This window comes from Coregonus clupeaformis, chromosome 16 (assembly GCF_020615455.1).
Source record: "Coregonus clupeaformis isolate EN_2021a chromosome 16, ASM2061545v1, whole genome shotgun sequence".
Taxonomy (NCBI): domain Eukaryota; kingdom Metazoa; phylum Chordata; class Actinopteri; order Salmoniformes; family Salmonidae; genus Coregonus; species Coregonus clupeaformis.
Genome location: NC_059207.1, coordinates 59,815,760 through 59,830,442, shown reverse-complemented (window position 1 = coordinate 59,830,442; position 14,683 = coordinate 59,815,760). Strand labels below are relative to the sequence as shown.

Sequence of the window (14,683 nt, the reverse complement as noted above, 5' to 3'; positions counted from 1 at the left end):
GTACTGCATGATTGTAGAGTGTTTACTAACGTGTTAGTTCTAATAGCTATGTTGACAATGACGTTAGCTAAAATGTTGACAACTATGTAGGCTGTGTGTAGCAGTTAGCGGTTATGATATGAAGGTTTGGCTTAGAACGTTTTTTTTTTGTTCTGTTCACAGACAACTGATGTGATTGTGCGCTGAAGTCCACACGCGAAGGGAAAAGTTGAGAGGGGGAGAGCGCGTAAATGCGGGAAGGAATTATCCGACAATCAAAGGGATCATGCTGTTTTTATGTGGCTACTATGAAAGTGAACAGTGTTTGCGTGTGGTCAGGGGTGTATTCATTCCGCCGATTCTGTTGAAAAAAGGTTTTTAAATGGAAGCAAACGGAACGAAACGGGGATAAACATACCTGAATTTGTCCAATAGAAACTCTCGTTTGCAACTGTTGGACTAATGATTACACCCTAGATCAGCTAGATGCAGGCAGGAGTGTGCAAGGCGGTACTGAATGGGTCACTGTCTGTCACATTGATTACTCCACTTTTACTCTCGACCTGTGCACCTACGTTGTAAACATTCATTCACAGGCTAGGTTATAGCATCCTCATGATGGGTATAGGGAAAATGTGAGTATCATGTAGTAGCCTAAACCTATCACTGTTACATTGAACTGGGTGAATGGAATATGAATGACAGTCATCCAATATGCTGTAATAGAAATAAGGCCATGCTCATTTATTTTAATTTTTTATTGTCCTCCCTCATCTTAAACGCCACCAACATCCACTGGTCTATAGCAGGAATCTCAGGGAACAACCAATGGGTTAGCAGGAATCTGAGGGAACAACCAATGGGTTAGCAGGAATCTGAGGGAACAACCAATGGGTTAGCAGGAATCTGAGGGAACAACCAATGGGTTAGCAGGAATCTCAGGGAACAACCAATGGGTTAGCAGGAATCTCAGGGAACAACCAATGGGTTAGCAGGAATCTCAGGGAACAACCAATGGGTTAGCAGGAATCTGAGGGAACAACGAATGGGTTAGCAGGAATCTGAGGGAACAACCAATGGGTTAGCAGGAATCTGAGGGAACATCCAATGGGTTTACATGAATCTGAGGGAACAACCAATGGGTTAGCAGGAATCTGAGGGAACAACCAATGGGTTTACAGGAATCTGAGGGAACAACCAATGGGTTAGCAGGAATCTGAGGGAACAACCACTGGGTTAGCAGGAATCTGAGGGAACAACCAATGGGTTAGCATGAATCTGAGGTAACAACCAATGGGTTAGCAGGAATCATCGAAATATAATGATTATTCTAATCCTATGGTTAGTGCAGTTTGACATGACAACACATGAAAAAGCTAGATAGGAGTTATGAGAGGATAAAAACCAAAGTGCTGGTCAGTGTTTCCCAGGGGACCCTAATCACATTTCAATTGTTGTGTCCTGACTCACTTATCAAAGATGATCTTGATGGGGTATCCTGGCGGAGCCTCGATGACCCACTCACAGTTAAGGGCCTCCTTATAGAGCTCTGGCCAACCAGGGGAGAGGATTATTCCACTAGGAGCCTTCAGATCACCCCCACACTGAGCTGAGGAACAGGGGAGGAGAGGAGAGGAGGGGAGGGGGGAGAGAGGAAGGGGAGGAAGGGAGAGGATGGAGGAGAACGGGAGAAAGAGGGGGGAGAAGAGGGGACGGAGAGGGAGAGGAGGGGGAGAGTAGGGGGAAGGGGAGGGGGAGCAGAGGGGGAGAGTAGGGGGAGTGGGAGGGGGAGAGGAGGGGAGAGAGAGGGGGAGGTGGGGGGAGAGGAAGGGACGGAGAGGGAGAGGAGGGGGAAGAGTAGGGGGAGAGGGAGGGGGAGAATAGGGTAGGGGGAGAGGGAGAGGGAGGGGGAGAGGAGGGGAGGGAGAGTATGGAGGGAAGGGGAGAGGATGGGGGAGAAGAGAGGAGGAGATGGGGATAGGAGAGAGAGAGGAGAGGAGAGGAGAGGAGAGGAGAGGAGAGGAGAGGAGAGGAGAAGAGGAGAGGGAGAGGAGAGGAGAGGAGAGGAGAGGAGAGGAGAGGAGAGGAGAGGAGAGGAGAGGAGAGGGAAGGGAGGAAGGGAAGGGAAGGGAAGGGAAGGGAAGGGAAGGGAAGGGAAGGGAAGGGAAGGGAAGGGAAGGGAAGGGAAGAGAGGTGTGAGAAGGACAGAGAGAGAGGGAGAGAGAGGGAGAAGTGGAGACAGAGATAGAGACAGGCTATTATACAGTCACGGATGTGTCCAATGTGTTCACTTATCCCCATAGCTCATCTTCAAAGTCCATGTTTAACACAATACATCACTGGGACTCTGTTTCATTCAGCCGCAGCAGGGGTGGGGGCTGTCCAGGAAATGGTTGACAATTACTGGAGCTCAAGGTCAAACATCACTCCAGAGACTGAGTGGGTGGATGGGTGGAAGGAGGTGGCAAGTGTGTGTGTGTGTGTGTGTATGTGTGTGTTCATGTGTGTCTGTGTGTGTGTGTGTGTGTGTGTTCATGTGTGTGTGTGTGTGTGTGTGTGTGTGTGTGTGTGTGTGTGTGTGTGTGTGTGTGATGTGTGTTCATGTGTGTTCATGTGTGTGTGTGTGTGTGTGTGTGTGTGTGTGTGTGTGTGTGTGTGTGTGTGTGTGTTGTGTGTTCATGTGTGTCTGTGTGTCTGTGTGTTTGTGTGTGTGTGTGTGTGTGTGTTCATGTGTGTCTGTTTGTGTGTGTGTGTGTTTGTGTGTGTGTGTGTGTTCATGTGTGTGTGTGTGTGTGTGTGTGTGTGTATGTGTGTTCATGTGTGTTCATGTGTGTGTGTGTGTGTGTGTGTGTGTGTGTGTGTGTGTGTGTGTGTGTGTGTGTGTGTGTGTGTGTGTGTGTGTGTGTGTGTGTGCGCATATGCATGTGAGTGTTCTAGCAAAAGTGCAAATGTACTTGATTAACATAAACCCCAGTGTGCATCACACTGAACAGAAAACACTTTGATCATCACTCAACAGCCTGTGATATGAGTCTGACATGATCAACAACCTGTGATATGGGTCTGACATGATCAACATCCTGTGATATGGGTCTGACATGATCAACAACCTGTGATATGAGTCTGACATGCCTGCTTGCTAATGTGCTAATCTCCTCATTGATTTGAATGCCTTGTATATGCTGTCTCAAATCAAATCACATTTTATTTGTCACCTGCGTTGAATACAACAGGTGTAGACCTTACAGTGAAATACTTACTTACAAGCCCTTAACCAACAATGCAGTTTTAAGAAAAATAAGTGTTAAGTAAAAAATAACTATGTAAAAAAATAAAATAAAAAAATAATTAAAGCAGCAGTAAAATAAAATAACAGTAGGGTGGCTATATACAGGGGGTACCGGTACAGAGTCAATGTGCGAGGGCAGAGGTTAGTCGAGGTAATTGAGGTAATATGTACATGTGGGTAGAGTTAAAGTAACTACGCATAAATAATACACAGAGTAGCAGCAGTGCAAATAGTCTGGGTAGCCATGATTAGCTGTTCAGGAGTCTTATGTCTTGGTGGTAGAAGCTGTTAAGAAGCCTTTTGGACCTGGACTTGGCGCTCCAGTACCGCTTACCGTGTGGTAGCAAAGAGAGAACAGTCCATCCCTAGGGGTGACTGGAGTCTTTGACAATTTTTAGGGCCTTCCTCTGATACCGCCTAGTATAGAGGTCCTGGATGGCAGGAAGCTTGGCCCCAGTGATGTACTGGGTCGTACGCACTACCCTCTGTAGTGCCTTGCGGTCGGAGGCCGAGCAGTTGCCATACCAGGCAGTGATGCAACCAGTCAGGATGCTCTCGATGGTGCAGCTGTATAACTTTTTGAGGATCTGAGAACCCATGCCAAATCTTTTCATTCTCCTGAGGGGGAACAGGCTTTGTCGTGCCCTCTTCACGACTGTCTTGGTGTGTTTGGACCATAATAGTTTGTTGGTGATGTGGACACCAAGGAACTTGAAGCTCTCAACCTGTTCCACTACAGCCCCGTCGATGAGAATGGGGGTGTGAGCAGTCCTCTTTTTTTTCATGTAGTCCACAATCATCTCCTTTGTCTTGATCACATTGAGGGAGAGGTTGTTATCCTGGCACCACACGGCCAGGTCTCTGACTTCCTCCCTATAGGCTGTCTCATCGTTGTCGGTGATCAGGCCTACCACTGTTGTGTCGTTGGCAAACTTAATGATGGTGTTGGAGTCGTGCCTGGCCATGCAGTCATGGGTGAACAGGGAGTACAGGAGGGGACCTTACCACCTGGGGGCGGCTAGTCAGGAAGTCCAGGATCCAGATGCAGAGGGAGGTGTTTAGTCCCAGGATCCTTAGCTTAGTGATGAGCTTTGAGGGCACTATGGTGTTGAACGCTGAGCTGTAGTCAATGAATAGCATTCTCACGTAGATGTTCCTCTTGTCCAGGTGGAAAAGGGCAGTGTGGAGTGCAATAAAGATTGCATCATCTGTGGATCTGTTGGGGCAGCATGCAAATTGGAGTGGGTCTAGGGTTTCTGATATTATGGTGTTGATGCGGGCCATGACCAGACTTTCAAAGCACTTCATGGCTACAGACGTGAGTGCTACGGGTCGGTAGTCATTTAGGCAGGGTATCTTAGTGTTCTTGGGCACAGGGACTATGGTGGTCTACTTGAAACATGTTGGTATTACAGACTCAGTCAGGGACATGTTGAAAATGTAATTGAAGACACTTGCCAGTTGGTCAGCGCATGCTCGGAGTACGAGTCCTGGTAATCCGTCTGGCCCTGCGGCCTTGGGAATGTTGACCTGCTTAAAAGTCTTACTCACATCGGCTACGGAGAGCGTGATCACATAGTCGTCCGGAACAGCTGATGCTCTCACACATGCTTCAGTGTTGCTTGCCTCGAAGCGAGCGTAGAAGTGATTTAGTTCATCTGGTAGGCTTGTGTCACTGGGCAGCTCGCGGCTGTGCTTCCCTTTGTAGTCTGTAATAGTTTGCAAGCCCTGCCACATCTGACGAGCGTCGGAGCCGGTGTAGTACAATTCAATCTTAGTCCTGTATTGACTCTTTGCCTGTTTGATGGTTCGTCGGAGGGCATAGCGGGATTTCTTATAAGCGTCCAGGTTAGAGTCCCGCTCCCTTTAGCCTGTAATGTTGCCTGTAATCCATGGCTTCTGGTTGGGGTGTGTACGTACAGTCACTGTGGGGATGACATCGTCGATGCACTTATTGATAAAGCCGGTGACTGAGGTGGTGTACTCCTCAATGCCATCGGAAGTATCCCGGAACATATCCCAGTATGTGCTAGCAAAACAGTCCTGTAGCTTAGCATCTGCATCATCTGACCACTTCCTTATTAACCGAGTCACTAGTGCTTCCTGCTTTAGTTTTTGCTTGTATGCAGGAATCAGGAGGACAGAATTATGGTCAGATTTGCCAAATGGAGGGCGAGGGAGAACTTTGTACACGTCTCTGTATGTGGAGTAAAGGCAGTCTAGACTTTTTTTCCCCCTCTGGTTGCACATTTAACATGCTGGGAGAAATTAGATAGAACAGATTCAGGTTTCCCTGCATTAAAGTCCTAGGGGCGCTGCCTTTGGATGAGCATTTTCCTGTTTGCTTAGTGGCAGCATCGGTTTGTGGTGGTAAATAGACAGCTACGAAAAATATAGATGAAAACTCTCTTGGTAAATAGTGTGGTCTACAGCTTATCATGAGATACTCTACCTCAGGTGAGCAAAACCTCGAGACTTCCTTAGTATTTGATTTTGTGGAGCAGCTGTTGTTTACAAATATACACAGACCGCCACCCCTTGTCTTACCGGAGTCAGCCGTTCTATCCTGCTGATGTAGCGTATATCCCGGCAGCTGTATGTTATCCATGCCGTCGTTCAGCCACGAGATAAGATACATAAGATATTACATATTTGAATGTCCCGTTGGTAGGATATCCGTACTCGTAGGTTGTCTATTGTACTTTGGCTAATAGGACTGATGGTAGAGGCAGATTACTCGCTCGCCGTCGGATCCATACAAGGCACCCCGACCAATGTCCACGATATCTCTGTCTCTTTCTAATGCGAATGACAGGGATTTGGGCCTTGTCGTGTGTCTGTAGAATATCCTTTGCGTCCGACTCGTTAAAGAAAAAAAAGTATTAGTCCAATACGAGGTGAGTAATCGCTGTCCTGATATCCAGAAGCTCTTTTTGGTCATAAGAGACGGTGGCAGAAACTTTATATACAGAATGAATTACAAATAACGTGAAAAAACACACATAATAGCACAATTGGTTAGAGGTCTGTAAAAGGTGAGCCATCTCCTCTGGCGCCATATTTTCATTCAAGCACCAGTGTATGATTCATTATGCAGTGATCTGTATTGTGTTGTAAAAAATAATGAATTGTCTTTGCCGGTTCATCGATTGTCATTACATAGGTCTACACTATGTTTTTATTGGCTTTTACCAATTAACCTTCAGTATTCAGATGTTACTGATACATTGATCTGACCGCTGCGTTTCACACACTACACTATCATGTCGCATACTGTAATGAATCACTTGTAGTAGATAGTAACAAAACAGATGTTACTGGTTCGATTTGGCATTTATTACAGTGATTTGACTAAATTGGTTAGGCAATGTTTGGCTGTGAAGCTGAGTCATCATAGTGTAATTACAACAGGCCCATTACGTCCTCTGCCTCCTGGAATCCCATGTAGACTCTTGTCGGAGAGGGATATTTGTGGTGAACGGCACAAACAATACATGAAGGCAAGACTCTTCTGTTCCCTCGTCACTGTCTCTCTCCCCTCAGTGCTCATTCAAGCACCAGTCGATAAGAAATAAACCTGTGTGGACTAAGAACACACATTTTTATTTATGAGTAGGTAGATACAAATAATTTAATCACAAGGTAAAGTTTGATTTTGATCAGATTGCAATTATAAATCAACAAAAGTTACCATTATATTATATATTTGTTATATTAGATCTGTATTACCCCTTAGGAGACCCTAAGCTAGCTAGCTACCTTAGCCTCTTAAGGATCGGACCCTTTTTCAATTTTCGCCTAAAATGACATTCCCAAATCTAACTGCCTGTAGCTCAGGACCTGAAGCAAGGATATGCATATTCTTGATTTTAAAAAAATCATTTGAAAGGAAGCACTTTAAAGTTTGTGGAAATGTGAAATGAATGTAGGAGAATATAACACATTAGATCTGGTAAAAGATAATACAAACAAAAAAACATAAGTTTTCTATATTATCTTTTTTGCTTCATCTTTGAAATGCAAAAGAAAAGCCAGACAGTGATGAAGGTTTCTAGATGTAATTTAGATTTTGTCCACCGGATGGCAGCAGTGTGCGTACAAAGTTTCAGACTGATCCAGTGAAGAATTACATCACTACACAATATTTTGTATCAAGTCTGCCAGGATTTTTCCCAAATGTGCTGAATTGGTTTTGAAGTACATAACTATAGAGAACATACAAAAATGCTATGGTAATACAAAATTGAAGTTTGCACACTCCCAGGAATGTCATAAATGATGGATCATTAGCTTCCCTACAGAAAATACCCTAGCCTTCACACATCTACATGGCCGGGCGGGGTGGGTGTGGAGTCAGAGGACAAACTGTAGAACCCAGTTCCTACATTTGAATATAAAAATAGATTTTTCAAACAAAACTACAATACATTTTATCTCTGGGACCCTCAAGATGACAAATCAGAGCAAGGTTACTGAATGTAAGTGCATTATTTACTTTCAGAGGTGAATGTATCAAACCAGTTGCTGTGATAAAAGTATTTTGTTGTTGTGCACTCTCCTCAAACAATAGCATGGTATTATTTCACTGTAATAGCTACTGTAAATTGGACAGTGCAGTTAGATTAACAAGACTTTAAGCTTTCTGCCCATATAAGACATGTCTATGGCCTGGAAAGTTTGCTGTGGTTTACAACACCATCCTAGTCACATATCGCATATTGAGCAACAACCGTCCCGTATAAGGGACACTGATCCCGTAGAGGTTAAATTAGATATGTATTAATTTAGGAAAGACTATGGCTTTAGCACTAGCTTGCATTATTAGATACACATTCACTCTTAGCAGTGACTCTAGGATGGAGAGTTATTGTACATATAGGGGGCTTATATACAGTATCTCCCTGGGGTGGTTTATCACTCAAACAAGGAGAGTGAGGCTAGCAAGGTAAATCCTGATTGGGTGTCTTGGAGGAAGGTGACACGCCCTTTTAAAGAGGGCAGAGACAGTATACGGACAGTACAGAGACAGGTGGAGTGAAAAGCTATAGACCGGTTTCATGGTAACATTGCAGTGAATTTACAGTTTAAGATAACTATCAACAGTATTTCACCTTGGGTTTGATAGATAAAGCATTAGACCCAGTTGATAGAATCTTAAATAGTTCTCACTGCACCCCCAATGCCCCCCCCCCAACAATAAAAGGAAACAAACTATTGTATTTTCCCACTAGCACTTTGCTGATGAATACTTTGTTGAGTTAAAATGTACTTGATACGATTGTGATGTGTTGTTGTCTAACCTAGCTATCAAATCAAATCAAATCAAATCAAATTTTATTGGTCACATGCGCCGAATACAACAGGTGCAGACATTACAGTGAAATGCTTACTTACAGCCCTTAACCAACAGTGCATTTATTTTAAACAAAAAAGTAAGAATAAAACAACAACAAAAAAGTGTTGAGAAAAAAAGAGCAGAAGTAAAATAAAGTGACAGTAGGGAGGCTATATATACAGTAAAATAAAGTGACAGTAGGGAGGCTATATATACAGGGGGGTACCGTTGCATAGTCAATGTGCGGGGGCACCGGCTAGTTGAGGTAGTTGAGGTAATATGTACATGTGGGTAGAGTTAAAGTGACTATGCATAAATACTTAACAGAGTAGCAGCAGCGTAAAAAGGATGGGGTGGGGGGCAGTGCAAATAGTCCGGGTAGCCATGATTAGCTGTTCAGGAGTCTTATGGCTTGGGGGTAGAAGCTGTTGAGAAGTCTTTTGGACCTAGACTTGGCACTCCGGTACCGCTTGCCGTCGCGGTAGCAGAGAGAACAGTCTATGACTAGGGTGGCTGGAGTCTTTGACAATTTTGAGGGCCTTCCTCTGACACCGCCTGGTATAGAGGTCCTGGATGGCAGGGAGCTTTGCCCCAGTGATGTACTGGGCCGTACGCACTACCCTCTGTAGTGCCTTGCGGTCAGAGGCCAAGCAGTTGCCATACCAGGCGGTGATGCAACCAGTCAGGATGCTCTCGATGGTGCAGCTGTAGAATTTTTGAGGATCTGAGGACCCATGCCAAATCTTTTTAGTCTCCTGAGGGGGAATAGGCTTTGTCGTGCCCTCTTCACGACTGTCTTGGTGTGTTTGGACCATGATAGTTCGTTGGTGATGTGGACACCAAGGAACTTGAAGCTCTCAACCTGTTCCACTACAGCCCCGTCTATGAGAATGGGGGCGTGCTCAGTCCTCTTTTTTTTCCTGTAGTCCACAATCATCTCCTTTGTCTTGGTCACGTTGAGGGAGAGGTTGTTGTCCTGGCACCACACGGCCAGATCTCTGACCTCCTCCCCTATAGGCTGTCTCATCGTTGTCGGTGATCAGGCCTACCACTGTTGTGTCGTCGGCAAACTTAATGATGGTGTTGGAGTCGTGCCTGGCCATGCAGTCATGGGTGAACAGAGAGTACAGGAGGGGACTGAGCACGCACCCCTGAGTGGCCCCCGTGTTGAGGATCAGTGTGGCAGATGTGTTGTTACCTACCCTTACCACCTGGGGGCGGCCCGTCAGGAAGTCCAGGATCCAGTTGCAGAGGGAGGTGTTTAGTCCCAGGATCCTTAGCTTAGTGATGAGCTTAGAGGGCACTATGGTGTTGAATGCTGAGCTGTAGTCAATGAACAGCATTCTCACGTAGGTGTTCCTCTTGTCCAGGTGGGAAAGGGCAGTGTGGAGTGCGATAGAGATTGCATCATCTGTGGATCTGTTGGGGCGGTATGCAAATTGGAGTGGGTCTAGGGTTTCTGGGATTATGCTGTTGATGTGAGCCATGACCAGTCTTTCAAAGCACTTCATGGCTACAGACGTCAGTGCTACGGGTCGGTAGTCATTTAGGCAGGTTATCTGTAGATGAATGTGATGTGTTGTTGTCTAACCTAGCTATCTGTAGATGAATGTGATGTGTTGTTGTCTAACCTAGCTATCTGTAGATGAATGTGATGTGTTGTTGTCTAACCTAGCTATCTGTAGATGAATGTGATGTGTTGTTGTCTAACCTAGCTATCTGTAGATGAATGTGATGTGTTGTTGTCTAACCTAGCTATCTGTAGATGAATGTGATGTGTTGTTGTCTAACCTAGCTATCTGTAGATGATTGTGATGTGTTGTTGTCTAACCTAGCTATCTGTAGATGAATGTGATGTGTTGTTGTCTAACCTAGCTATCTGTAGATGAATGTGATGTGTTGTTGTCTAACCTAGCTATCTGTAGATGAATGTGATGTGTTGTTGTCTAACCTAGCTATCTGTAGATGAATGTGATGTGTTGTTGTCTAACCTTGCTATCTGTAGATGATTGTGATGTGTTGTTGTCTAACCTAGCTATCTGTAGATGAATGTGATGTGTTGTTGTCTAACCTAGCTATCTGTAGATGATTGTGATGTGTTGTTGTCTAACCTAGCTATCTGTAGATGAATGTGATGTGTTGTTGTCTAACCTAGCTATCTGTAGATGATTGTGATGTGTTGTTGTCTAACCTAGCTATCTGTAGATGAATGTGATGTGTTGTTGTCTAACATAGCTATCTTTAGATGAATGGACTAATTGTAAGTTACTTTGGATAAGAGACTAAAATGTCAGATGTAAAGAGATGAGGAGGCGTCCTCTCCCACCTTCACAGCGAGGCACAGCGTTGTCCCAGACCACGTTTCCATCCTTCAGGATACAGGAGACAGTCTGGGAGCCATGGGTCTTCACGAAGCCTTCCTCACACAGGAAGGAGATGGAGCTGCCCAGCTGAAGGTTCTCACCAAACCGCTTCCCGTTCACTGGAACCCCCGGGTCCGGACACTCATTATGGCGGAACGCTAGAGGGAGGAGAGAGAGAGAGAGAGAGAGAGAGAGAGAGAGAGAGAGAGAGAGAGAGAGAGAGAGAGAGAGAGAGAGAGAGAGAGAGAGAGAGAGAGAGAGAGAGAGAGAGAGAGGGAAGGGTCAGGGTCTGTTGTTGAATTGGAGTTGGGAGGAGTGTGTAGGTTGGAGGATGGGCAGGTGTGTGTGTGTGTGTTTGACTTTGACTTTAGAAAGTGTGTGTACGTGATGGTGGTGTGTATGTGTGTGTAAGGGTGGGGAAATTAGACAAATACCTATATAAAACAGCCAAGTAATGCTCTTGAAAACTCCAGGTGGCAAACTGCAGGATCCAGCTACGATAAGTACCCACTGCTATGATAGAATTTTCATTGGTTGGGCTAATGCTAATCTTCCACAGGGGAATTTAATTGTAAGAACCCTTAAATAATTGAGCACCTTTCTACAATTAGCTAATGGGGATCCTAAAAAAAATTCACAATAAACGTTTCTGCCATCGTTCTGTTTATAGGTAATAGACATGTGTTTGACTTAACAAGCTTTCATAGAGCTCCAACATTTTATGAGGTGTGGAAACATATGCAGCCCTTCCACACCAGATAACATGGATGGATGGATGGATGGATGGATGGATGGATGGAGACAGACAGACAGACAGACAGACAGACAGACAGACAGACAGACAGACAGATAGATAGACATATATATAGATAGATAGATTTCAAAATTCAATTTACCTTGTATACCTATTTATAAAACTCTGTATTTAACAAGTTAACCAACGTCTTAGTTTTGTCCTCACACAACTTTTTTAATTCAACTTTATCACTCCGGACACTTTATCTGGACATGGATCTGCAGGACCGCCTCCGTCCTTAAAAAAGCTAAGTATCATTATGCCTTCTCATTGCAGTCGCTGTATTCATAATATACAGGAGAACTATCGCCTTAAGGTTGAAGGATAGCCGAGTGGCTTCAGGCGCAATCGTTAGGCAAGGGCAATTTAAGTGCAGGAAAGGATGATACAGCATCTGTGCCACCAGTAAATACCGGTAGTAGTGTTAATCCCCCTGCACAGTCCCCACAGCCGGATAATTTTCTCATGGCTACTGGAAAGAAATGCTGTCGGCATGTTGAACCGGCGGCGCTCATTCAGCCAGCATCTGTGCCACCAGTAAATACCGGTAGTAGTGTTAATCCCCCTGCACAGTCCCCACAGCCGGATAATCTTCTCATGGCTACTGGAAAGAAATGCTGTCGGCATGTTGAACCGGCGGCGCTCATTCAGCCGATAGAAACATTCAACCGGTTTTCCCCACTAAGCAACAAATCAGAACCGGAGCCTTCTCAGGTCTCTCCTCCGCCCGTCACCCTCAATATTAGACTTAAAAAGAATCATCCAGCGATCATACACTGTTTACCAGGGGGCAGGGCTACCGACGTAAAGGCTAATCTGAAGATGGTGCTGGCTGAGGCTAAAACTGGTGAGTGTAGAGAGTATAGGGATATTGTTATCCACGTCGGCACCAACGATGTTAGGATGAAACAGTCAGAGGTCACCAAAGTGCAACAATTTCAGCATGTAATTCTCTATCCACCTCCCAGTTGACATTTTAGTCATTTAGCAGACGCTCTTATCCAGAGCAATTTACAGTTAGTGAGTGCATACATTTTCATACTGGCCCCCCGTGGGAATCGACCCCACAACCCTGGCGTTTACAACGCCATGCTCTACCAACTGAGCTACACGGGACTACAGTTAAGGGGAGTGATGAGCTCTACAGCAGTAATTGTCTCTGGCCCCCTCCCAGTTAGGGGGAGGAGTGATGAGCTCTACAGCAGTAATTGTCTCTGGCCCCTCCCAGTTAAGGGGAGTGATGATCTCTACAGCAGTAAGCTTCCTGTCTTTAAGTTTGGTGTGGGTTTTAATTTTGTTTGCCTCTTCTTGGGCAAATTTAGTGGGTCTCATGGTGGGTGTCTTTTAGGGCCCAGTTGTTGTTGCTAGTCAACTTTCAGTGGACACCCCCATGAGTGTCTTTCAGAACCCTTCCTAATAACCCATCTGTTCAGTTTTGGTTGTTGGTTAGTGACTCTTTGTTAGTTCCCCCTTCTGTTTGAGCGACACTATTTGGTGTTCTGGGAACGTGACACTCTACAGCGGACTCGCTCAACTCAATCACTGGTTGAAAACTGTCCACCCCAAAATATACAATTGCAGATAACTAGCACTCTTTCTAGGACTCCCCCGCAAACAGGACACACAAACAGGACCAAGCCTGGCCTTCTGAGGAGTGATGGACTCCATCCTAACTGGAGGGGTGTTACAGGACCAAGCCTGGCCTGCTGAGGAGTGACGGACTCCATCCTAGCTGGAGGGGTGCTACAGGACCAAGCCTGGCCTGCTGAGGAGTGATGGACTCCATCCTAGCTGGAGGGGTGTTACAGGACCAAGCCTGGCCTGCTGAGGAGTGATGGACTCCATCCTAGCTGGAGGGGTGTTACAGGACCAAGCCTGGCCTGCTGAGGAGTGATGGACTCCATCCTAGATGGATGGGTGCTACAGGACCAAGCCTGGCCTGCTGAGGAGTGATGGACTCCATCCCTAGCTGGAGGGGTGCTACAGGACCAAGCCTGGCCTGCTGAGGAGTGATGGACTCCATCCTAGCTGGAGGGTGCTACAGGACCAAGCCTGGCCTGCTGAGGAGTGATGGACTCCATCCTAGCTGGAGGGGTGTTACAGGACCAAGCCTGGCCTGCTGAGGAGTGATGGACTCCATCCTAGCTGGAGGGGTGTTACAGGACCAAGCCTGGCCTGCTGAGGAGTGATGGACTCCATCCTAGATGGATGGGTGCTACAGGACCAAGCCTGGCCTGCTGAGGAGTGATGGACTCCATCCTAGCTGGAGGGGTGCTACAGGACCAAGCCTGGCCTGCTGAGGAGTGATGGACTCCATCCTAGCTGGAGGGGTGTTACAGGACCAAGCCTGGCCTGCTGAGGAGTGATGGACTCCATCCTAGCTGGAGGGGTGCTACAGGACCAAGCCTGGCCTGCTGAGGAGTGATGGACTCCATCCCTAGCTGGAGGGGTGCTACAGGACCAAGCCTGGCCTGCTGAGGAGTGATGGACTCCATCCTAGCTGGAGGGGTGCTACAGGACCAAGCCTGGCCTGCTGAGGAGTGATGGACTCCATCCTAGCTGGAGGGGTGCTACAGGACCAAGCCTGGCCTGCTGAGGAGTGATGGACTCCATCCTAGATGGAGGGGTGCTACAGGACCAAGCCTGGCCTGCTGAGGAGTGATGGACTCCATCCTAGCTGGAGGGGTGCTACAGGACCAAGCCTGGCCTGCTGAGGAGTGATGGACTCCATCCTAGCTGGAGGGGTGCTCTCATCTTATCTACCAACATAGACAGGGCTCTAACTCCTCTAGCTCCACAATGAGACAGGGTGCAGGCCAGGCAGCAGGCTGTTAGCCTCCCCAATGAGACAGGGTGCAGGCCAGGCAGCAGGCTGTTAGCCTCCCCAATGAGACAGGGTGCAGGCCAGGCAGCAGGCTGTT

The 14,683-nt window shown here is 46.4% G+C and overlaps 1 protein-coding gene across 1 annotated transcript in view; it reads right to left on the bottom strand.

The window, feature by feature from the left end:
- Positions 1-14,683, bottom strand: part of csmd2 (CUB and Sushi multiple domains 2) — a 421,278-nt gene that overhangs the window by 311,487 nt on the left and 95,108 nt on the right. Inside the window, exons 9-10 of the mRNA XM_045225492.1 lie at positions 10,930-11,124; positions 1,450-1,588 (exon numbers count right to left, since the gene is read on the bottom strand). Of these exons, the coding sequence (XP_045081427.1) occupies positions 1,450-1,588; positions 10,930-11,124 (334 nt within the window). The remainder of the gene's footprint in view (positions 1-1,449; positions 1,589-10,929; positions 11,125-14,683) is intronic.